Raw genomic sequence first — 23,723 nt, 5'->3', positions numbered from 1 at the left:
AAACAAACACAAATAAGCAAATGGACCTACGCGGATGACCACATGGTGAGGAACTCTTCCGGATCCCTTCCGGCCCAGTGTGCTTTGATGACACGTTCACAGAGGGAAACACTGAGAAGGAAAGGAGCTCACAGGGAATCTCAAATCTGTTTCCAGTGGCCCTACTGCAGCTGGTAGTGTTTGCAGTATTATGCTTAGACTGCTGTGTGTGAGTAGAGGGTAAAGCCCATGTGCATTGGTGTCGGTGTCACTGAGAACTGGAACCTGGGGGAGGGACAAAGGAGATGCAGACCTGAGCCTGATGAGGCTGAGTCAAAGGCACGTGGCCCTGACTAGGACGTGACGCGTCCCTGTGAACTTGGGACCTGTGTGTATTTGAAATTCCAGTTCCGGCCAAAATCACCTCACATTCTTTGCAGAGGTGACAACAAATTCAGGAAAGAATGTGCGCAAGTCTGGAACATCTTTTCCCACCAGAAAGCAAGGAGACTGATTACCAGAGTCTACCGGGGTTATGTTCAAAGATTCAGAAGCCAGTTGCCCAAGTTCTCACCTGTGGGGCTGTCTCTTGACTCAGCATCTGACTCCCACACTGTGACTCTTAACCCCTATGCTCTATATGTGACCTCAGTCAGCTGTTGTCCAACTCTTGCTAGATGACTATTGTCCTTTCCATTTTAAAAGTAAAAATAATGACAGTTCTGGGAGCTTGATTCTCTCGAGGTCCTGCCTTCTTCCAGGTGTATTGCTGGGACTCGAACTTAAGAACATATGGTTCCAAGTCCTTAGGTCTGTCTTTCTAAGCTGCACAGCCTGGTGCCTGTGTTTATCCGGCCCAGGAGTCAGTGACTGGAGGCATGACCTCAAAAATCTCTGTCCCCAGGTGTGGCTTCCTCTGCCATAAATGGAGACGCCAAAGCAAAGCCTGAACCTCAGGGCTGTGAGTGCATGAGGCCCAAGGTGGGAGGCCTGTGACTATCTGTGTTCCTGCCCAACATCCAAAATATTTGCCTGCCTGGAGGGGCAGGAAGTGTCGGGCCTTTTGCTTCCACATATGTGTGAGATGAAATTCCCCGACTAGTCAGTTATTACATAACCACCTCTGTTGCTCTGGAGATGTATCATTATGATGCTCCCACCGGGAGGCTGCTGTGTGCCAGGCACCGGCAGGCATTAGTAATGAACACCGAGGGCCTGAGTCACCAAGGGGAACTGGTGGATGCACAGGGCTCACCCAGGAATGGACAGGCTTGATCCGGATGACCAGGACTCTGACAGATGCTGAGACTAGATGGCACCTGAATTGCTATGATTCTGCAGAAAGCCTCTTCGAACAGAGAGGCAGCGAGTGGCATGTGGTGGGAAGAGAACGGACCTGTTTCTGTCTGGCTTGCCTTGTTGGCTTTGTGACAGCGAGGGGCTTGAGTCTCTGCTCCTGCCTTGGGACCACATGGATAATAATAATACTTTCCCTGTTTGTCCCTGGGGCTTGTTTTCACATACTCTATGTGCAAGGCACTGGGATACATTGTTATAATTACAGTCTCGTTTAGTATTATAACCACTCCATGGAAACTACTCTTATCATACCCATTTAGAGGTAAGAAAACAGAATTAGAATTCAGTAAGTTACTGAAAGTCACATATCTACTAACTGGCACAGTCGGGGTTCGAACATTATCCACCCGACTCCAAGCCTGTACGTGTAACTGCTGCAGTTTCGGGATGTGATTATGTAATTTCAGTCTTTTGAATGTTCAAAGAGTAAAATACCAGGTGTCACTTAGGCACTCAGACCCTTACTGCCCTGCTGCACTCTTACTTTGTACGTACTCTTTATGTGGTCCGGTTGCCTGCGTTCCCAGGACCCGTGGAGAATGGAGCAAATTCAACCAAAATGTAGGAAAGGTACTGAGGAGGGGGGGCTGCAAGGCCATGCAGTTGTTCCATAGTTGGCAGAGGGGACAGGAACGTGCTGCTTCCTGTGGAATGAGGACCCTCACTTTGAACTTCCTCTGTCTCGGCGTCCCTTGAGGATGTCTCACTGGTCAGTTCAAAACCTGGCTGATGGAGTGTCACATGCACAGCCCTTGAATGGCTTGGGATTGGCATGTCGGCCTCAGGAGTTGTCCCCTGTAACTAGAAGCCATCAAGACGTGGAAGACATGACCTCAGCTCTCTCACTGAGCCTGGGAGACCTAAATTAGGAGGGCTGGAAGTAGCTAGGCTTTGACACTTGGCTTATCGTTTCACCATGAATTCGGCGAAGATTGAAGAACGAGTTGATGTCACACTGTAGGAGGGAGAGCCCTGGCCATGGCGTGGCTGTTCCTGGTTAGGAAACAGGTTCAGTGAGCAGAATGCTGTTCTCTCCAGTTAAGGGAGGGGACACAGTGGGCTCAGGACACAGGGCTGGGTGTGGGCTCTAGTTCTCTCGCCAGCTGAGTAGCCTTACTTTCTTACTTTCTGCAAAACAGCAGGGATTATAACTTCATTCTGAGTTGTGGGAGTTTGGTTAAATGAGATAACAGAGGTCAAAGTTTGGGGCACTTTGTAGGGACTTGATATATATGAACTCCTTCCCTCTGGGCTTTGCTTGCCAAGTTTCATATTACTCTCTTTCCCCCTTGACTACATTTTACCATCCGCCTTTGTTATAAGTAACTCTATATATGCATCTTTAGGTTCTTGGGGTTTGGGACTCTTTCATCCCTGGTTTCTTAGGGTTTGTTACCTCCCTGTTTCCATGGTGATTCCTCAGTGATCTGTTTCTATTTCTGCTGTGGCTGACAGTCTTCCTGTTTTGTTTTTCTCTTTTGCTGGCTACTTTTTTTTTTGAAGTGTGCACAGACTAAAGAAAGAAGGACAGGGATCCTGAACAGAGTGGTGAAGCTGGCAGGGTCCAGCTCTACCAAGGAGAGAAAGCTCCCTGTGTGATGAACGTTATGGCCTTTGTGGTCTCAGTTCACATGGAGAAGTCCTACTGGGGACAGCAGGCAGCACCTCCTGGGGGAAGCCCAGTGTGATGCTCCCACGCAAAGGACAGCCTGATCCACACAACACATTCCCCTATGGTGTCATTTGGAGTCTGCTCTCCTCCAGGAGGCTGAAACACTTGGAATCAGGGATGGGGTTTTGTCCAGTGCGATTCCTAGTGCTGACCCTGATCCTACCAGCATAGAGGCACAGGGGTAGGTGCTTTATCTACATAAGACCCATCTGTAATGAAGCACTTCCTAGACTTATAGAAGGCAGTGAGCAAAATGCAGTACACAAAAATGAAAATATGACTCGCTAAAACAGCCCTCCTTTGGTGCTCCTGTCTTATTCTACAAGTGAGGAAATTTAGGCCCAGGGAGATAAGTTACTTGCTCAAGGCTACAAGCTGCTGAGAGGCAGAGGCAGGATTCAAACCCTGGCTCACCAGATCCAGACATCTGAATGTTTACACATGCAACTTCAACAGTAATCATTTTATCCAGGCCTTGGGGTTAGAGAGAGATCCTAGTTTCCTTTGAGCAGAAATCAAAAGCTCTTTTTATTTTTTGGATAATGATCTCTTTGAAAGACATATCCCTAAGGGTAGTTAAAACCACATTGTTTACCAAAGCATCTTCTCCAGCTTAGTTTTTTATTAAGGTGTCTACATTGGGAATTGATCGAGTAAGAAGCACAACTTGCTGCAAGCAGCTAATAAGTCATTTGCTGCAAAGAAGAGCCAGTTTTATGGCAGTGGAAAATGCCAGGCAACCAAAGGCAGTTAAAACGAACAGTTAGATTACCTGCTGTCCATGGTAGAACACAGCAAGGAGGAACATGGCCATCAGCAGCAGCGATGCCTCCTTGGTCCCCAGGAAGTCTCTGTGGGAAGAAGAAATGCAAATGGCAACCACGGAGGGACGTAAGGACACTCGTTAGGAAACAGGTTCAGAAAAGAATGAGATACAAAGAAAGAAGCAGTTGTTTTCTGAGCACCCACTAGATGATAGGGGTGGCTCTGGGGGGTTTCACTTAGCCTAATTTGGGAATCAGTTAACCCCCAAGAGCACAAGGTCACTTAGGTCATACCTGGTGGAAGACTTTAGAGTCTAGCACTTAGTGCACTCACATTAATACTGATGTCCTCTCTCGAAGATGCAGAGAACAGACTGATGGTTGCCAGAGGGAAGGGGGATGGAGGGTAGATCACAAGGTGAAGGGATTGAGAAGTACAGAGTGGTAGTTACAGGACAGGCATAGGGATGTGAAGTGCAGCATAGGAAATAGAGTCAATAATGCTTTAATAACTATGTACAGTGCCAGGTGGGTGCTGGAAATATTGGGTGGTCACCTTGTGAAGTATGTGATTATCTAACCACTATGCTGCACGTGAGACTCATACAAAATAATATTTTAAAAATCTCTTGCCCTGGCTGGTGTGGCTCAGTGGATTGAGTGCTGGCCTGTGAACTAAAAGTGTCACTGGTTTGAGTCCCATGCCTGGGTTGAGGGCAAGGTCCCCAGTAGGGTGCACTCAAGAGGCAAGCACACATTGATGTTTCTCTTTTTCCCTCCATTCCCCTCTCTTTAAAAATAAAGAAATAAAATTTTTAAAAACATGTTCTATTTGTAGGATACTTTTTCTAGATTTCAAAGGGCTCTTATACTTTCTTGTCACAAAAATCTGTGTGAAGACAGGGATCTCCCATTTTTTCTTATAAGTTTTCCTGTTTAAGAGACAGGTGTGTAATTCTTGCTATGTGCCAGTCCCTGTCCTGAGTACTGAAAGAATCATGCCTAGATTCTTATATCAATTCCATCAACTGGATACTTTTAACTCTTGTCACTTTAGAAATTCTTACATCAGTGCTATGGATGGAGCACCGTGGTTACCCCCACTTCAGCTTTTGTGTCTTTTGGTAAAGACTTTGTTCCCATTGAGGCATCTGCTGGAGTGAACCTGTCACACTTCATGGGGTTACAAGCCATTGTGCTGCTGGCCTGTCCTGTCCTGGGCTCTCCAGAAGACAGAGCTGGAGAGAAGCTGAAGATGGTCAGTGGCCAGTATATATTTGAATGCTGACATGACTTACAGCCATCACAGAAATTCAGAGGAAGGTCATGGTTGATTCCACATGCTTCCTTGCTGTCACTGTGGCCCCACATGGAGCCTTTCTCAGGACAGCCAAGGCCCGGAAACAAAGGGCTTGGTGGAAGCAACATCAGGCTTTGAGCGTAGAAATAAACAGTTCCCCCTGACAGGCTTCCCCTGCCCAGAGAAGAAAACCCCAAATATAACTGGTCAAGACAGAGCATCTCTCTTGCTTCCCATCACCTCCCATTTTATCCCTCAGGTTTCTCCATTTCAGGCAATTGTCCCCTCATCCACTCATCCAGGTGCTTGAGCCAAAGACAAAAGCCAAACTAGGAGCTAGGTTGCACCCCTCCAAAATCCCAATCCTGTCCAGTCTTCCACCAGACTATATCCTCATTCCATTCACTTTTGTCCCTCTCTCTTTTCACTGCCATGATTCCCTACAGGACTCTGATGTCACTGTCTACAACCTGTTTTTCAGATGGCTGCTGGAATATTTTTTATCACTAAAGCCAGGTCACCTCACTCCCTCGTTTTATTGCCTCCTGATCACAAGCACACAGAAACTCAGAACTTACTCAAAATAACTGAACTCTGGGGTGGCTTAAGGACACAGCAGGCCATCATAGATGGGATGCAGTATTTAGAGGGGGGAGGAGTGAGTGTTAATGGGGCTGTACCCAGGCAGTCCCCAGCTTTCCCTCTCTGTTCTTTCTGGGGGTTGTGGCAGGGGGCTCAGGGAAATGTGGGCATGAACCCAGCTTCCAAATCCAGCTTCTCATCAAGCTTGATGCTAAAAGGCCCTCCCAGCTTATACAGTGCCAGGCCCAGTTCAGTTTACCAGGTACAATGGGGACTTAGGCATGGAAATATGCTCTCTCTTGAGGAGTTATTCAGATCTATTAATTCCCAGCTCCATCTGCTTTCCCTTGGAGATCAGATGCTATTAATAGATGATACTCATGATTGTGTTTCTCTTCTATAGCCCCACAAAGCACATAATTATTGAGCATTTACTGGTGCCAGGCACATACTGGGATACAGAAATGAAGAAGGCACATTGTCTCTGCCCTAAAAAGAGTTCACTAAAAAAAGAGAGAATCAAACAGACGGATAATTTTATAACATGATATACTCCATAGTAGGGACACGTCCTTGTTGCAATGGGAATACATAGGAAGAAAATGTAGCTTGGGCTGGAAGGCTCAAAAGCTTAGTCTTAAGGAATGGTGAGTCTTGGGAGGTAAAAATGAGATAGGCTCTGTAGGTACAGGGTATATATCTTGCTTAGCTAGTGGTTGATAAGCCTCCAGACTAGGGTCGATAAATGTCATATGTCAAATTTGAGGTCACAGGCAGCAGGACAAAGTGCTCAGCTCTGTTGGAGCTGTCCATTTTTGTCAGTGCTGAAGTGCAGAGGGTTGGACGGTGAGCTCCATATTGCTATCCCTCATTTAGGACTAGGATTTCTTTCTTTCTTTCTTTCTTTCTTTCTTTCTTTCTTTCTTTCTTTCTTTCTCTCACTCAAAGATACTACAGTGCTTATTTTGGGGGTGTATAGGTATATTTTAGTGCCACCCTTTTCTCCATGTCACTTAATTCTCTGACCCTAAATTTGGGGACTCCTGAAAAAATGATTAAAGACATGAGCTTTGTAGTCATGCATACCCAGGATTCAGTCTCAGCTCTGTTGCTGACCAGGTGTTTGATCTTGGACAAGCTGCTCTGTATCTCTAAGCTTCAGTTTATTGCCCATTGTGAAGATTCTAGAAGCATTCACCTCCACAACTGGAGGATAAAATGAGCACATCTTGGTAATGCATTCAGCATGGGGCATGGCCCACATCTCCCTCTCTCCACCCCATAAAGCTCCTGGTTCATGATCTTGTTCCTGATGGTGGTGCTTTTGGGAAAAAAAAATACTGGTTCACATGGCTTAGTTTGAATGGGAAATATGATTTGTTTAGTTCCTGCTGAATGTGGTCCAAAGTCCTGCTCTGATTGGTGTTTCTAACTGCCTTTTCCTTGTAATTCAGCGGACGTTTTTTAAGCCTGGTAATTTATCACTTACACACTTTCAAGAGGAAACATAAATTTCTCTTGAATCTTTCTGGAAGATTGAGCAAAAAAATGAGAGAGATGACTAGGTCAAAATTTTAAAAAAGTAAAAGAATATTATTAATGGTCTTTGAGTCTTTCTGGTGTGTTTCAGATGGAAAAAATATAGCCTGAGTAGAGATGGCAGAATATGCATAGTAAGTCAGCCAGGTAAAGGAACATCCAGAAAAAAATTGTGATTTTAATTTACAAGGAATTTTTTATACCTTCCATGATTACTTAAAGGACTTCCAAAAAGAGTCAAGCAGCTGAAATCTGTAAAAAGTTGTGATACTTTGCTTGATATTGGGTGGCAGAGACTTAAAACCAAGGCTGTTTGAACAAATTTATTTGTATTAATAAACTAATTGAATTAATACTACCACCCCCCTATGTTAATAGAAAAGAATATAGTTAAGTGAAAACACATGTAGGAAAATGTAATTTTCAGGGCTATAACAATCTTTAGAGATGCTCTTATTGGATATCTCATAAAAATTACAGTAGTATTTAATTTGAGTGTAACTCATTATAGACATATTTATGCCAATTGTAGTAAGTTAGAAAGCTAATAAAAACTCAAATAAATAATAAAAATTGTCAGTAAGGCCATCACCCAGGGAAAACAATGATTAATGTTTTGGGGTCAATTAAATGTCATTTCCTTTCTCTTTTTGCAAAAATGTGTTTATGTTTATATATTTAGTATTGTATGATTCATACTGTAATAATTTCATGCAATTAAAAACTTTATAATGTGAATTTAATGGATCCATTCTAGTCTGTATTATGTGAACCATACATAATATACTATTCCTTGCAAGCCTTTACTTTTATGGAGAGAATTCCAGGCCCAGAGAGGCAAAATCACTTGCTCAGGGTCACACAGCTGACTTGTGTCAGAGCCAGGATGAGAATTCACACCTCAGGCACCAAGTTCATTGTGCGTCTGATGCCAAACGTTTAGCTTAGCTATTCATTCCCCCTTCCCCTCCCTCAAGAAATTCAAAATAAACCAGTTGATCTGAATTTATCTTTTATTCTGTGGCTATGCTAATGATTATGTTTGCTAAATGCTGATTTGATGCCATACCTCCAAGAACACTTTACATATATTGGCTGCTTGAATTGTCACATCAACAATTAAGGTACTATTAACCCTATGGCAGTAAAGAAGAAACCAATACTCCAATGCTGAAAGACAGGTTCCAGTTGACAGGTATAGTGAATGGTGCAGGCTGGCTATTGGCCCAGATCTCAGTGATGCTTTTCCAGTAGCTAACGTGTCCTTCTACATGCACTTCTTGGCTCCAAATCTTTTTCAATGTGGAAATGATGTCTTATTCTTCTTCAAATCTGTAGGGTGCCTGGCAGAGCCCATAGCAATGGTATGGCACTTAAGTCCAAAAGCAAATTGTATGTACAGGATGGGGAACATATGGCTTATGGGCAGTGGTGAGCAAAAATAGTAGGGGTTGTAGATAGACTGCACTTATCTTACTGTGAATGAGTGGTAAAATATGATTCCCAATGAGCTAATACTTCTTTCAGTCACTCATTCTTGTTTCATTCAACAGATATTTAATTGTCAGACATGCTACTAAGTGCCAAAAACATGAACATGAGCAGTAGTCCTGGCCCTCAAAAGCTCTTATTCCAATGAAAGAGAAAGATATGAAAATTAATATTTACAACAAGCAGAGATGAGTGCAATGATACAAAAATAACATGCATGCATTAGAAAATGAGTAATAATCAAAGAGGGCTTCACTGAGGAGATTGTCCTTGAGTTGGACCTTGAGAATGACGGGTTGAAAATAGAGAGGGAGGTGGAGTTGTCAGACAAGGGGCAGTGTGTGCAGAAGCCCATCTGAAAACAGTACATGGTTTCCCATGGGTAGAATACAGGCCATCAATGATGATGAGACTGGTAGAGTCTGCAGGGGGTCAGACTGGGGAGAGCTCTGAGGTCCCTGATAGGCAGGTTGGATTTTTAACTGCTTTGAGGAGATAGGGGGCTCCTTAGGGTTTTAAGATAGGATAGTAAGTTGATCAGATGTCTTTGAGAAGAGGGGATTGAGAGTGGGGGAGGGGAACCCAGTTAGGCGAGGGCAGTCCAGAGATGACCCTAAAAAGAACAGGGTCTTTTTAGGACTGCAGCATTTGTGGTACAAAGTGGGCATGTCCAATAATAATTGTCAGTATTAACCAAGTGCTTAGTCTATGCCAGGCCTTGTGCCAAGTTTGATCATATTTGATCTCTTTTATATTCAAACAATATAGGAATATTATCCCCACTGTACAGATGAGAAAAGCAGGGCTTAGAGAGGTTAAGTCATTTTGATTAATTTGCTCAAGATCACACAGCAGGATGATGGCAGAGCTGGGATTTGAACCCAGGTGGTTTAACTCCTAAACTTGTACTCAGAAATGTCACGATATAGTCCTTCCCTGCAAAGGATGCTGAGGAAGGTGAATCTCTAGGGACTTGGGAGGTATTGGGAGTGAGGGTGCCTCATCTGTTTTGGACTCAGTGTCATCCACTGAGACAGGGGGTTATTGTGAAGGGGGCTTCATGAACTGGAAGGGAGATGCCAGTCTAACATATTTGGGACTGTAACCATGGAGATGCAGCCAGGCCGTCCTGTGCAGGGTTCTCTGTATTTTCCCAAGTACTTGACCTAGGAACGAGTGGAAATGCTCCTGAACCTCTATGAGCTCCTAAAGTGATGGTTAAATCCCCAACAGCATGTGCAGCCTGTGACTGCCAGCTGGATACACAGCGACCTTTGGCTTGCTGATGCAGAATTGCTGCTGAGAGTCAGGGCTCTGCTGTTCCTTACTAGTTTCATTCTGTTAATAGCAAAGTGTGAGTCAATAAAAGACTAGCCAGCAATTGACCTTGAGTCAGGAAGAAGCAGCAGTGAGTTTGGGATCCTGGTTACTTTCACAACCCTACTTAACAATTTCACCACAATCTTTTCTTTTTAGACCTCAACACAGAATTCAGAACTAAACTTCTCTCCTGTGAAGGGGGGGGATAGGAATGAACGGTATTGATCATCTACCATGTGCCAGGCATACCAGACTCTCACATGCCCCATGGGCTTTCTACACCTGAAGCCAGGTGTGGGATCTGGTTTCCCCAGGGGCTGTAGAATGGGCTACGTGATGTCACCGGGGGGTTCATCCAGAGGGAGGATGAAAGAGAGGAAATGAAATGAAAGAAGGGAGAGAGGAGGCAGCAAATTTCTCCACTTTGTCTGAGATCCTTTCCCCAACTCACCGCCTCTCCAGAGGCATTTCAGTTGGCCAAGTGAAGGGCTGTCCTAGGGCACCAGCTGAATCTCTTCACAGTCCACATGACCAGCACAATATGGCATTAGCTTGTGTTTACCTCCCATAATTCTCTTCTTCACTCCCCCTTCCCTAGCTTTCGCTGCCCCAGGGTTGCGTTAGGACTTCGGGCTTGCCCCAGGCTCTGACTCTAGGCTTAGATATGATTACTTTTCATGTATTTTCCATATTTCAGAAATAATACAATGAAAGGGTCATAGCAGGTGCTCAGTGAACAGTGCTCACTGTTATTAATATTGTTACAGCCAAGTTCTAATCAGACCCTACAAGTCCTGAGTCTGTTAAAGGTGAAGGAGACCTGAGCTGTGATTCAGTCCACAGTTTAACTCATTAGTTAATCTTTAATTAATCTAATTATAACCGTGAAAACTAGAGATTCTGCCTAGACCTGTAAGCTAGTGAGTACCTACGTTGAGGAATTCAGTCGGGCCCCAGGTTTTCATAACCCCATCATCTCCCCAGTGGCTCTGCTTCCCACTGGAGGTGGGGTGCTCGCTGCTCACGCAGGGGTGGGCACTTACTCTCCACTGTGGTTCAGCTTGTCGTAGCGCAGGAAGAGGCCCGCGTAGATGGTCTCGGTCAGCAGGGCGTAGATGGCGATCATGATCAGCAGCACGGCCAGCTTCAGGACAGAGTTAAGTCTGAGGAAAACCGCACAGGTCACCATGGCCAGCACGCCCGTGAAGACGAAGTACTGGAAGCAGAGAATGCAGGTGGTCAGACCTGATGGGAGGGTGGGGGTTCACGCTCCTCTTCATGGATGCCAGTAGGTCTCCCTATAGGGAGGTCTCAGCCACCCTCAGACTCAACAGGTCCCAAAGTGAACACATCACTGCATTGGTGAGAAGCAGTGTATAATCTAGGGGAAATTACTGCACACTACTGAAGCAAGACCTTTCTGATTATTCTGCCCAGTGCCCCTGAGTTATGTTTGTCAGTCGGGCTGGTGGGAATTCACACTCTTCCCAGCATGAGCACCAGGCATGAGTCCTTCCAGACGGCTCTTCTCCAGGCGCCAGGTGGTCTCCTCACCTGCACTTAGGGAAACCTCTGCAGATCTCTGGGTTTGTCTCTGTGCCACTCTCTTCTCTCTGTTCTGCCAACTCTAGCCTCCTTGGTCTCCCCAGACTCTCAGCTCTGTCTTCTCACATCAGGGAGCCCACTGGGTTTCACCGGGGTTCCCCCAGCCCGAGCCACAGCCTGAAAGCTTGCCTACGGCCACCACGAAGCTCAGACTGTCGCAGGGCTCACTGCCTTTGCCTTCTGTTCTCCTGCAGCCACTGTCCTTCACTGCCTGATGCCCAGTGTCTTCAAAAATGATCGTCACATGTATTTGGTTTTTTTTCCTTTAGTAGTTTCTGGTGGGAGGGTAAATGATTTCTCCGCTGCTTCACTGGAAATATGCCTTTTCCTTTTTTTAAAAAGAAAAATTATTAAACACTCATTGTGGGTTCTGTTCCTCGAGTCATGTTGAAAAACTATACAATATTGTCATTTGTCCTTAAAACAATCTATAAATTTGAAGAGCTGGGAAGAGTGTTCCAGTTAGATAAATGTGTTATAGAAAGACAGAGTGTGAGTACTAAGACGATGCCACAGGGTATGTGAAGTGGCAGGAAGCACCTGAAGGGACTGGGTCGTCCCAAGAATGCATGTTGAAGGAGGGGGCCTTGAAGGCTGGGTTGGACCTGAAAACATGGAAAATGAATGGGAGGAAGCACCAGGATGCAAAGACAAAGGTAATTACAGCTCCACGGGAAACTCGCCCTCAGGGACCATTGAAAACCATAGACAGCTTTGAATGCTCTTGCAGATATCGTTGGCTATTTATCCAAATGTGCCAGAGCATATATAGTAAAGGGCCTTGATTTTAAAATGAAGGTCTTCCCCTCAAACCTCCTGGGAACCACATTCGGGTGTTTGAGACAATGACATTGCCGGTTGGTGCCTGTGATTTGCAGTCATTTTGCCAACCTGTGTTTCTTCCCTCCCCTAGGCTTCTTCTGAAGTCATAGTTGGGATATAGCTTTCTTCACTGTCATTTCCTATATCTTTGCTCTGTTTTTAGTCATTGGCAAGCTCCAGTTCAGAAATAGATTCTACTTTCCACCCCATGTTCTGGCAACCTCTCATGTTTGCATTGCATCATCCAGTTTAATAGCATGTCGTCGAACGGAGTATCATTTCTCACGTGGTGAAGCCGAGAGGTCTGAGACACAGATGGGGAGACCAATGTGCAGAGAGACGCAGTGACTGGCCTAGAGACACACACCTGTGAGGGCTGGGGATGGGTGTGCGGATTAAGCCATTGGAAGGTCTGATGTCTGATTCCTTCTCGTCTGCCAGACAAATCCTTATGCAGGGAAACACGGTGACAATGTCAGGATGGCAGACGGTGGGCAAAGTGGGTTGTGATAGCTGGTGACAGGAACAGTCCAGCTCCCCATCTTGTAGGCCAGTGGGATTCCTGCACTAGAGGGGTGTGGGCTACTGGCAAACTTCGTCTGTTAAGAGCCAGACAGTAAATACAGGGTGCAGCACAAATAACGCCCTGTTTTATTACAAAACCATAAGCATGCAATTCTGTAATATAACAATGTCACACTCAAACATACCATGTGACATTTTAGGTGAGATGTTCAAATTGCTGTCCATGCATGACATTCATGCACCCTACCTCCCACGCTCAAGCAAGCCCTACTTCTGCCAGACCCTGTATTTTGGGCTTAGTGGGCCATGGCACCTCTACTGTAACTACTCGGCTCAGCCACTGCACCATAAAAACAGCCTAGGAAATTAGTAAGAAATGGGCATGACTGGGCCCCAGTAAAATTTTGTTTATAAAACAGGGGGCTGACAGAGTTTGACCTGCGGGCAGCATCTGCTGAGCTGTGACCCAGAGGATCCTGTGCTTTCAGGAGGAAAATGTAAAACCCTGATTTGTTTACTTTTATCGCACTTTTTAATATTCTCTTTTTTGAGTATGTGTCATAATGCACATGACCTGTTGGCACAACGGTACAGGTTTGTGACTTACAGTAAACATATATCCGCAGTGCAGGCTCGACAGTTGTTTATTACTAGAAATAATAAATAAATCACAGTTGACATTTAATGAGTGGGTACCTTGTGCCAGGTGTTGCTGTAAACACTTTACAGGCATGAACTCACTTAATCCTCACAACTGCTTCCACCTTCATTTTACAGATAAGGAAACTGAGGCACAGAGATGAAGCTATGTGATCCAAAGAGCTTACCCACAGCTCTCCCAGGACTGGCAGATCCATGAGCACTGTGCTCCTGAGTTTGGGAGTTCCGGCTTGGGGCCCAGGGTACACAGTGTTTATTTAGAAGGTTGCGGAGGCCCAGATTAAATAGTTCCTGAACCTCTACTTCACGTCAGACATCATGTTAGAAACTCAGCATTCGCTGGCTTATCTAGGTAGTCACCATGGGAACACGATAGTTCTTGACTCTACAATAGCCATGCGAAGAGGTATTATCTTTCCCACTTTACAGATGAGGAAGCTGAGGTTCAGAGAATAAGAACTGATTCAAGATTTCCGCTACTAGCAAGTGAAGTTGCTCAGTTGGGAGTGAAATCCAGCTTTTGCCTAGCTCTCAATATCTGAGTCTTGCCCAGTTTGGGTCCGGTACCTCTTGGGTCCCTCCTCATGCCCTCCAAACTGAGCAGGTCTCTGGGATCTGGTGTCCCAGAGAGGCCACGAAATCGGAGCTCACCCATTCCTTGGTGGGAGGAAGTCCAAGAGCATGTGGGTCTGTCCATGCAGCCCTGGATTCCCTAAAGAGGAGCCTAGTTCTTACCCAGGGACTGAGCCTGGGTTCAGATGGAGGGCCCAAGGGTAAGCCAGGTCTGGTTTGTAGTGCAGTGTCAAATCTTGATAACTGAAGTAGGAAAGAAGGAAGAACGGAGAGGAGTGAGGAGGAAGGGAGCCACTAGGGAGTGGCACCGAGTGGCACTGGGCAGGTTACTTTGTAAGCCTTCGTTCCATTATCTGTAGAGTGGAGATGGTCACAGCCTCCACCCCAGACATTTTGAGGACTTAGTGATGTTAGCAGTTAATCAGTTAATGAAGTAGATAGATGCTCTGTGCCAGGGGTAGGGAGAGAGGGTTTCTAGGGTTTCTCTCCTTTTTAGACATTTCTAGACCAATTGTGGGGCCTAGGTGAGACAACAAAGAGTCTTTCCTCCACGCATGTGTTGGAGACGGTCTTAGAGAACAAGAGTCCACTCAGCATCCTCAGGGTATGGCATTGGCTGGGGTCTGCTCGGACATCCAAGCTATCCCCCCTCCCGACCCACAACTTCTGTCCCAATGTGTAAAGGTCTGGGCCATGACCAGTAGAGCTTACAATTGTCCTTTTCCTGGCCCCGTAGGCTGACCCTAAGGCCCAGGGTCAGACCAGTGGCTCTGTTGCCAAGAGAAGGTCAGACTTACATCATGATGGTGGGTGTCCTATCGGGACACGTCCTGACCCTGTCCTGCTCCATGAACTTTCTCTATCACTTTGGTTTCAGTTTAGTTGTTTTCTGCATTTGTGAGTCACTGGCTTCCTTTCTCTCTCCCCTTCCTTCCTTCCTTCCTTCCTTCCTTCCTTCCTTCCTTCTCTACTCCTTTCTTTCCATCTCTCCATTCTTCCATTATTCATCTTTCCTTCCTTATTTCTTTCCAGCTTTCCCTTTCCAATGCAGCTAACTCGCTTTAGACAATAACTCTGCACTGTTCTCTATTCACAACAAGGGCACATTCAGCTTTAGGATTTTAAGATGAATTGGTGGAAATGAATAGGGGAGGAGGAGACAAAGAGAAAGAGGAAAATGGGTGGAGGGGAGGGTGAAGAAGGAAGATATAGAGGAGAAGGAAGGGGGAGAGAGCAACAGTGGGAGAGAGAGGCAGAAGAGGGAGCAGGAAATAGGAAGGGGAAAAGCAGAAGATACGAGGAGAGGGGGAAAGCAGAGAAGGGGAAGAAGGAGAAAGAAGGAGGAAGAGGCAGAAGAAGCAAACAGGCCTGAGTGTTTTCTGAGGCCCTTCAGCCAGTGCTGCTCATTTGGAGCTGGTGGAGAGACCTAGGCCCAAGCCCTGCCAAGGGGAGCTTGTGAATAAATACCTCTGGGTAGGAGCAGATATCTGTAAACACAGCTGAGGAATTGAAAGTCAGGTTCTTCAAGGGTATCGACTTGTCAAAATCACACCACAGCTGCGGATTAAAAAAAAACAAAAACAACAAAAAACAAAAAAACACAGGAACAAAAGTCAGTGTGAGTGCCAGGACAGGAGTTGTGTGCTCTCAGTGCTGGGCTTCAGTGAGAGCCTGGGGCAGGCCAGGCACTGAGGGGGTTCGTTTCAGAAGGGAAGTGCCAGCTGGGATCTCCTTGTTGACTTTAAAGAAAGTCCTGGTTCAGAAAAAGCACAGGCAGGCCAGTGAGAAACCAGGTGAAGACTGCTCTGCGGGCCCATCTCGGAGGCTCACTGGAGTGTGGGCCCAGAAGAGAGAGCAGACAGATGGCAGGAGGAAAGGCCTGGGCATACTCACAGCCTGTCTCCACCTCCACGGCTGAGAGGATTTGAGAGCCCTGCGGGCGGCGGGCAACTCTGAGCCCAGACATTGCTGCAGGAGATGTTTGTGGTGCTCAGAAAAGAACAGCTACCATTGGCTGGATGCCTCCTCTGTGCCAGACACTTTGTACAAAAAACCTCACAATCACCTTGTGATGTTGCTGCTATTTTTATCCCCATTTTACAACTGAAAAAGATGAAACTCTGAGAAGTAAAGTAACTTGTCCAGGGTCACCGAGCTGATAAGTGGTGGAGCTGAGAATTGCATGCAGGTCTATCTGACTCCAATGCCTCTGGACCTCCTCCCACACCGCTGTGGCATGACCGGCTCCAGAGGTCACCCTGACCTAGAGCCACTGGGCCTATTGCCAAATTCTGCACCCCAGAGATATCTGATTCATCCAGATAAGATCCTGGCTACAACTCTGAACACTGTGATCAATGATCCTACATACTTTCATGTTCAAGTGCCATATCTGTAAAATATTTATTTGATGATGAATTTAATTAGACTATGATTTCCCATTTTCATTGTTCTACAGAGTCCTTCACTTCAAGGCCAACTATATAGAACTTGAGCAACACAGACTCTAAGTAATTACTGGGCCAATTTGGACCATAAATTTCAGGCAGTATAATCCTGCAAAGCAAGTCTGAGAATTGTGGGAGTCCACACGTTGGGTCCCTGAACACTTAGAGACCCTCCTTCATACCCAAGGGTCATGGTGATGATTTCCGTTACCAAATGACACCTCACCTAGCCTCTCTCAAGGTGCCAAGTTCAAAACCTGGAATTAGATAAACCACTCCTACACTCCACTAGGTAGCTAAGTCACAGACAACACCAACTATTTGTATATACACAGAAGACACTGATAGCTATCATGTTACCATTCTAGAGAGAAAATGAAATTGTTAAAATATGGACCACCAAATTAAAAACAAAGATAAATATGGCAATTGGAGAGTCATTGGAGTTCAATGTGTCACATCCAATAGGAACTTTTAGAAAGTCATAGGAAGATGCTCAACCTTCCTCAAATGCAGTTTCCTCATCCATTACATGGGAACAGTAATACCTACCTGTGGCCCATAGGAGATGCTCAATAAATGACAGCTATTTGTTTCCACTCCCGCACTCCCATTCCCACGGGTACAATTTAGCAGATGAGAATGAGCATGAGTCATGGAGTCAGACAGACCTTTTTAGCAAGTTATTTCATGTCTCTGAGCCTCAGTTTCCTCAGCTATAAAGTGGGGATAATGAGACTTACCTCACGGGGTTTGTGTGAGGATAACACACGAAAAAAATGTACGGCTCCTCCTTCAGTGCATGGCACATACAGGTGGGCACTTAACAAGCAGTGACTCTTCTCTATCATTGCAACTGGTCAGCCAGTGATAGGTCGGGACTCAAGGGAGTTTAGAGTTGCTTTGCAGCAAATAACCTGTCCCACTGGGAAAGAGACAACTTGCCACCAGCAAAATGCACAGTCTTACACAGTAGCCATGTCTTTGTGCTCTGTCCCTAAACTTGGGGCTGGACCAGGCACAAGAAGGTAACTGGTGCCAAGGAAGGCAATCAGGAAGCTGCAACTCCATAACCTCTGGACTCCTGAGAACAACCCTGATACCAGAGAGTAGGTGGGCTGGGAATGCTTACGATATTCAGGATGGCGCCTAGGAAATTAATCAGGATGGATGCGAAGATGATGACGTTCCGGGCCAAATAGGTTTCATTGATCCAACAGCAAGTTTTCCGGAGGATGAGGGGCAAACACTTATAATCCTCTGCCGTGGTGATGAGGACCAGTGCCGAGTGCAGCATGATCAGGATGGAAAACTGGATGGCCGTGGGCATCACCCTGCAGGGAGACAAAGTGTGTTGGCTCCTGCGGCTTTGGTCGTCTGATTCCCCACTCACTGAGAGATGCTGTCAATCACATCTATGACCGCCCTGCCCTGTCCCCAGCTTCCAATAATTCCCCTAGATCTCTGTTTGTTTAAGAAAAGGGCTATTCAGCAGATATTTTTATTGCATCCATTTCTAGAATATTCTCTCGATTGAGAAACTTTTCTATGAACACCAAATATTTGGCTTGATGTATCACTCCTACCCAATTTCTTTACTTTTTCTGCCATTCATCTTTCTCACTAGGCCAACTGCTGCCAAAGCAACAGAACACTGGAATTTTATCTCAAAACTCTGGCTGGGTGGGGACCACATGCCCTTTCCCTTTTAAGGTGGGTTTTAGCAAACAGATTCCCTCTTGGTGTTGTTCTGATGCCAAGAACTGAACCTGACACCTGTTCCGAGTTGCTCAGTCTGGGGAGTAAGCACCAGGGTTTGCAGGGAATGGACTGTGTGCCATTTGGGACACTGGTAGGGGTGCGGTTGAGACCTGAGGAAGGAGGATGCGTCCTTGCCCTTGGCTTTGCGGTCACTCCCAACTGTCCCTCTCTAGTGTCAAGCTCTCACCAAAGTGTGTCTGGTTGTTCCTAGCAACTCAGTTTATCTAAAACCCTATCTCTGGAGGTATCTTTGACTGCTTCCTCTCCTTGTCAAGGTAATTTAGGAAATGTGGTAAAAAAGGCGGGATGTCGGGGGTGCATGGCACTGTGACAGCCAGGAGGTAAGACCTTTACAAGGAGAAATCAGCCCAGGCTACAAGTCCCTCTGCACGGGCAGGTATCCTGAAGGCTAGGAGTGATTCCTCCCCTAGCCCCAGCTTTCGGTGTTGGAGGTTTTATTATTTCTTTTTAAAAAAATAATACTTGCACAGTCTTGATTTCATGGATCATCTTGACTGGAAATTCCTGTAGGAGTTCTAGATAAGAACAGAAGTTCTGTGTAGCAATGGGTTCCCAGAGGACTCTAGGTAAGTGGGAAACTTCCCTCAAAATAGGCTAGAAAAACTTCCCAATGACTATTCCCATTCACTATTCCTGGGCCCCCAGGTGAGGCAAATGAAGGAGAGTGGATGGCTTTGCCCAGTTGTCCCAGGAGAGAAAGGGCCAAGTCCAAGGCTGCTGTGTCTCAGCCATAGGAGGCAGCCCTGGAGAATATGCATGTGTTGTTTTAAGCTTTGGCAGAAGCCAACCATGCAAAGGTCAATTAGAAAGCTGCCTGGTTCCGTGACCACCACTGCCACCCAGATGAAGGCTACATGGTACGCAGGACCTTGAGTGGCTGCCCTTGACTTTCTGCTGCCTTTTCTCCCTGTCCTTCTCATCTCTCTAGTCTACGGGCAACAGTGAAGCACATGCCCTCAGTGCTCTATTACCTCTATGAATGAGGAAGAGAGACCTTACCGAACACTGAATCAGCCAGTGCTTTGCTCTTGGGCTTCCAGCCTCCAGAACTTTAAGAAATAAATTTCTAGTGTTTATAAGCCACCCAGTCTAGGGTGTTTTTGTAGCAGCAGCTGGAACCAACTAAGACAGGAGATGAAAGGCAGGCATATGGTCTCTCGGCAAGAGCAAAGCCTTGGGCAAGGAAACTTACTTTTCTTGAATATTTTTGTAACGTGCAAAACTGGGATTTCAATGCTCATCTCTTAAAGGGAGGTTCAGATGTTAAAATAATAAAGCAGTGAAATGTGTAGCACGTAATAAGAACTCAAAGAAATGTTACTCTCTTTCTCTATTCATGGTGAAATTCAGGATACCAAAGGTGTTTTCAAGATCTATGGGAAGAGGGTTAATTACAAGACAGGCTTTCTAAGTAAGGTACTGGCATTGCACATAAAATTCTTCTGGAAATCTGCGTTGCAGCTCCTCAACATCCATTTATTTCTGCACACACAGATATTATAGCATCGGATTGTTGTTTTCCTCTAATTATAGAGTGCCTCCCGTACCCAGGGTTCTGCATTTGCTTTGCACTGTGTGCATTAGAGGCAAGGAAACCTTTCATTTCTGAAATGAAGTCTGAAAAAGAATGACGAGGGATTTGCAAACAGCTCTATCCAAATCCTTTCTAGACATCAAGTTCTAATTACTCTCTGCAGTGTGCGTTGAAGCAGCATCTGGGTTAGCATCAGGATCTGGTGTGTGCCGGGGTGGGGGGGTGGGCAGGGAGCAGTGGGGATGAGTGAACGTCTTACAGCAGCTTCTCGTACAATAGGAGCCCCATTACAGAGGCTCCGGTCATACGGATAGTGACATTTGTACCACCCTTTAGAATCTGCAGAGCCTGAGAGGCCGAGAGAGCACTTGACCCTATTAGCAATCCTGAGAGGAAGGCATTCTTAGCCACTTCAAGGGGCAAAAAAGGATGTAGCCCAGAAAGAGGAATGCAACCAGAATTTATCAAAATGGATATGGCTCATTTAATGCTGACCTCTACCATGGGGAACTGGCACTCTTATTTCCATTTTACAGATGAAGAAACTGAGGCTCCAGAGAAGTCAAGTACATACGTGCAGCTGGTAGGATGCACGGAAAGTAAGATCCAGTGCCTTTTCCTTTCTGTTTTTTCCCCTCTCTCCCTTCCATTTCCCCTTTCTTCCTTTTCAATACTTCCTCTTTTTCTTCATTCTCCTCTCCCATTCTCTTTCTCTTCTTCCTTCTCTCTCCCTCCTTCCCTCTCTCCCTGTCTCTCTGTCACCATGAATGTAGGCTTAGAAACATTGTTAGAACCATAAGAAGTATTTTCAGGTTTTTCCTCAGTGTCCCTCTCGGGGAGGAACGTCTGCATGCGTGTGGAAATTAGAGGGAAGAGCGGAGCAAGCAGCGTCTCTCTTTGCCAGGGTCTATTCATTTTTTGTTGGGGGCTGGGGATTAGCTGTGGTCATATGAGCAGCCTGCCTCATCCGCTAACAAGTCCATGACAGAAGAGAGACAGAAAGGCACCCACCATCTGTTTAGTTCGCAAAGACTCAATCAGAAGCAAAATGAGTTGGGAGGAAACAAGCCCACTCTATAGGAAGCTGTGCAGTTTGGGGCAGATGGGCCATGGAATTCCCACAACATGTGGACTGTCTGGTCAGAGCTCAGCTTTGAACTTTCTTCATTGTCAGGTTTTTCTCTTCACTGAGCCAGTGAGGGTGGGGCACTGCCTGGTATTTCTGTTACTAACTTCAGCTGAACCCCAGCATCAGAAACTCCATCTGGCCAGCTGCTGGGTGAGGTTCCAGGTCTGTTCTCCCTGAAGCTAGAAATTGGGTAACAAGGCTGGTGTCATTCCACCTGGAAGGGGAACCTGCCCAGGCCAGCTGGGGAATGCCATGCCCCTTCTGTCCCAGTGCCAAATCCAGACTCTCACCCCACCCTGGGCTCCTCTCCCACCCCCCACACCCAGCTGGGCCTCAGAGCTGTCAGCTCTCTCCCCTGCACGTCTGGCAAATTCTTTCTCTCGTCTCCTGCACTGCCACTCTCTTGTCCCTGTTATTTCTTGCCTGCAGGTTTGTGATGGCCTCCTAACTGGTCTTCCTTAGCCCACACTGCACCCCCTCCTGTCCATTTTCCATGTCCAGTGTGATCCTTGTAAACACAAATCTGATCACACTGCTTCTTTGGTTACATGTTTCAACAAAGTCTTCCCTTCCAACCAGTCACAATTCCTCCAGATGCACAAATCACTCTCCTCCAGAACGCTCTATTTCCAGCCCTTCCCCCTCGCCTGCTTCTCAGTCCTCCCCCATGACTTGGAGAGCACCTTCAGGAGGCAATTATGACGCCCACCAGGACACCTGCCCTGATCCCCCACCTCACTCGCACATGTCCCATCCCACCTTTTACTCTCCCTATCATGAGTCATTGCACTATGATACTGTTTTGTAACTGTCCCCCACTAGAATGTAAGCTGGATAATGGCAGGAGCCATGAATGTATATCTCCAGTGCCCAGCGAAGATGGGCACATAGTAGGTGCTCAAAGGATGTTTGTTGGGAGTATCAACACCTCCAGGAGTGCAGAGGGTGTGCACCAGAGATGGCCACATCCTTCTAGGCTCTCACATTCCCACTGGCAGGACTGAAGTGGGGAGCCCAGGCAGTTTGGGTGAATCTGGCCAGACCCCACCACCACTTACAGCTCACCGCCCCGAGGCCATGCCTTTCCAATGACCCGAGTGCCCCCACGGCTCTTGGGTAGTCAGGAAACCCATTCTCTCATGGCACTCCCTGGAACTCCATCCTGATTTATTCATTGGCGTCCATATACAAGCCTATGTACAGAGCATATGTATCTATATGCGTAGCACAGAGATAACTATATATATGGTCTATACATGTCTGTATAACATGGGCACATCTACATATGTATCTACCTAACATTCATAGCATATAGGTAGCTACATATACCCTATAGCATATAAACCTTGATATATGTAGGTATTTTAGTTATTGTTGTGTCTCCTTCCACTAGATTATAAGGTCTAGGCGGGTAGGATTTGTTGTTGTTGTTATTGTTTTGGTCTTTTTTTGTTCAGTGGTGTGTTCCCAGCATCTAAACAGGTGTGGCTGCTCGGCGTTCAGTGGCCGTTGATGTAAAGCTTTCTCAGCCAGCGTATAGCAGAGGTACATGCATCTTCCTTCTCTCTCTTTCATTAAAATCTTTTTAAAAATTGTAAAGTAAAGCATAAGTACAGAAAAATCACAAAAAGTTTAGCTTAATTAGTTACTATTAATTATATGATGTCTGTGTTTGTAGCAACTACTCAGATGGTGAACTAGAACTCAGCAGGGCATTTCACCTGCCCACCGTGTCCCCTGGCCCAGTCCTCTCTCACACCCCTAGTTGATCACTTGCTATGTCTTTAGAGGGTGTCACCCATTTTTAGACACTACAGTTCAGTCTTGCTCATTTTCTGGTCATATTTTATTTGTCTTTTAAGTCTTTAAAAATACCTACAGGTTCTCCCCTTATTTCTTTATTTTCTTTGTGATTTAGCTATTGAAGGTTATGTGCCCTTGGACTTGTAGCATTTCCCACTGTCTGGATTTTACTTTTGCACACTCATTCAACATCTTCGGTCCTTCAGGATTTCCTGCAAATTGGGAACTGGATTCGAGGCTCGATCAGACTTAAGTTTGATCTCATGAGAAGGCTAGAAGCATGCAGAGTTCTCCCACCAGGAGACACGGTGGTCTCTCCCCTTTGTGTTGGTATGTCCTTCCCTACTCACTTCCTGGAGCCATTAATTCTTTGAGAGTTGAAAAGTAATGGTATTTTGATTCTATGATGTCTTTTAAATTTATAACTTGAATAATTTTATGATATATCCACTCACCTACTGTCTAGTGATCTTAAGATATAGTTCATGCAGGGAAGACAGAAAAAAATACTTGTTTCTTTCCTTTTTTTACTAGTTTCCAAGATAACCAAGTAGTTCCCTATCATTCACCAAAAGTTACCAACACAGAAACTCATGAAGTTAAAAATATTTGCTGGATTTTGATCAAATGTTTCAACAGTTATCCATACTGAAGCTCAAACTGTTCTATCTTTGGACAGTGGGAGTTTTCTCAGTGTGGCTTCCGGGTCCTTTGGACATGGGCCAGTAGGGCTTCCTTGCATTCTAGTTGGGTAAGACTTCCAGGCTTATTTTGTAGAGTTCCTGTCCCAGCCCTAGAATCACACAGTTTTTCAAAAAAATTTTTTTTAAATAAAAA

The 23,723-nt window shown here is 45.7% G+C and overlaps 1 protein-coding gene across 3 annotated transcripts in view; it reads right to left on the bottom strand.

Moving 5' to 3' along the window:
- Positions 1–23,723, bottom strand: part of ADCY8 (adenylate cyclase 8) — a 150,951-nt gene that overhangs the window by 13,712 nt on the left and 113,516 nt on the right. For 2 of the 3 annotated variants that reach the window (XM_037166695.2, XM_053661057.1), the window contains 4 exons: positions 17,771–17,972; positions 15,659–15,748; positions 11,050–11,222; positions 3,783–3,861 (listed from right to left, as the gene is read on the bottom strand). In XM_037166695.2, coding sequence (XP_037022590.1) covers positions 3,783–3,861; positions 11,050–11,222; positions 15,659–15,748; positions 17,771–17,972 — 544 coding nt within the window. The remainder of the gene's footprint in view (positions 1–3,782; positions 3,862–11,049; positions 11,223–15,658; positions 15,749–17,770; positions 17,973–23,723) is intronic. The other variant, XM_053661056.1, reaches the window with a different exon arrangement.

The sequence above is a fragment of the Artibeus jamaicensis genome, unplaced genomic scaffold (genome assembly GCF_021234435.1).
Source record: "Artibeus jamaicensis isolate MK-2021 breed Jamaican fruit bat unplaced genomic scaffold, CSHL_Jam_final scaffold_916, whole genome shotgun sequence".
Lineage (NCBI taxonomy): Eukaryota > Metazoa > Chordata > Mammalia > Chiroptera > Phyllostomidae > Artibeus > Artibeus jamaicensis.
Note: the sequence above shows the minus strand (reverse complement) of the source record. Positions and strands in the feature narration are given on the sequence as shown.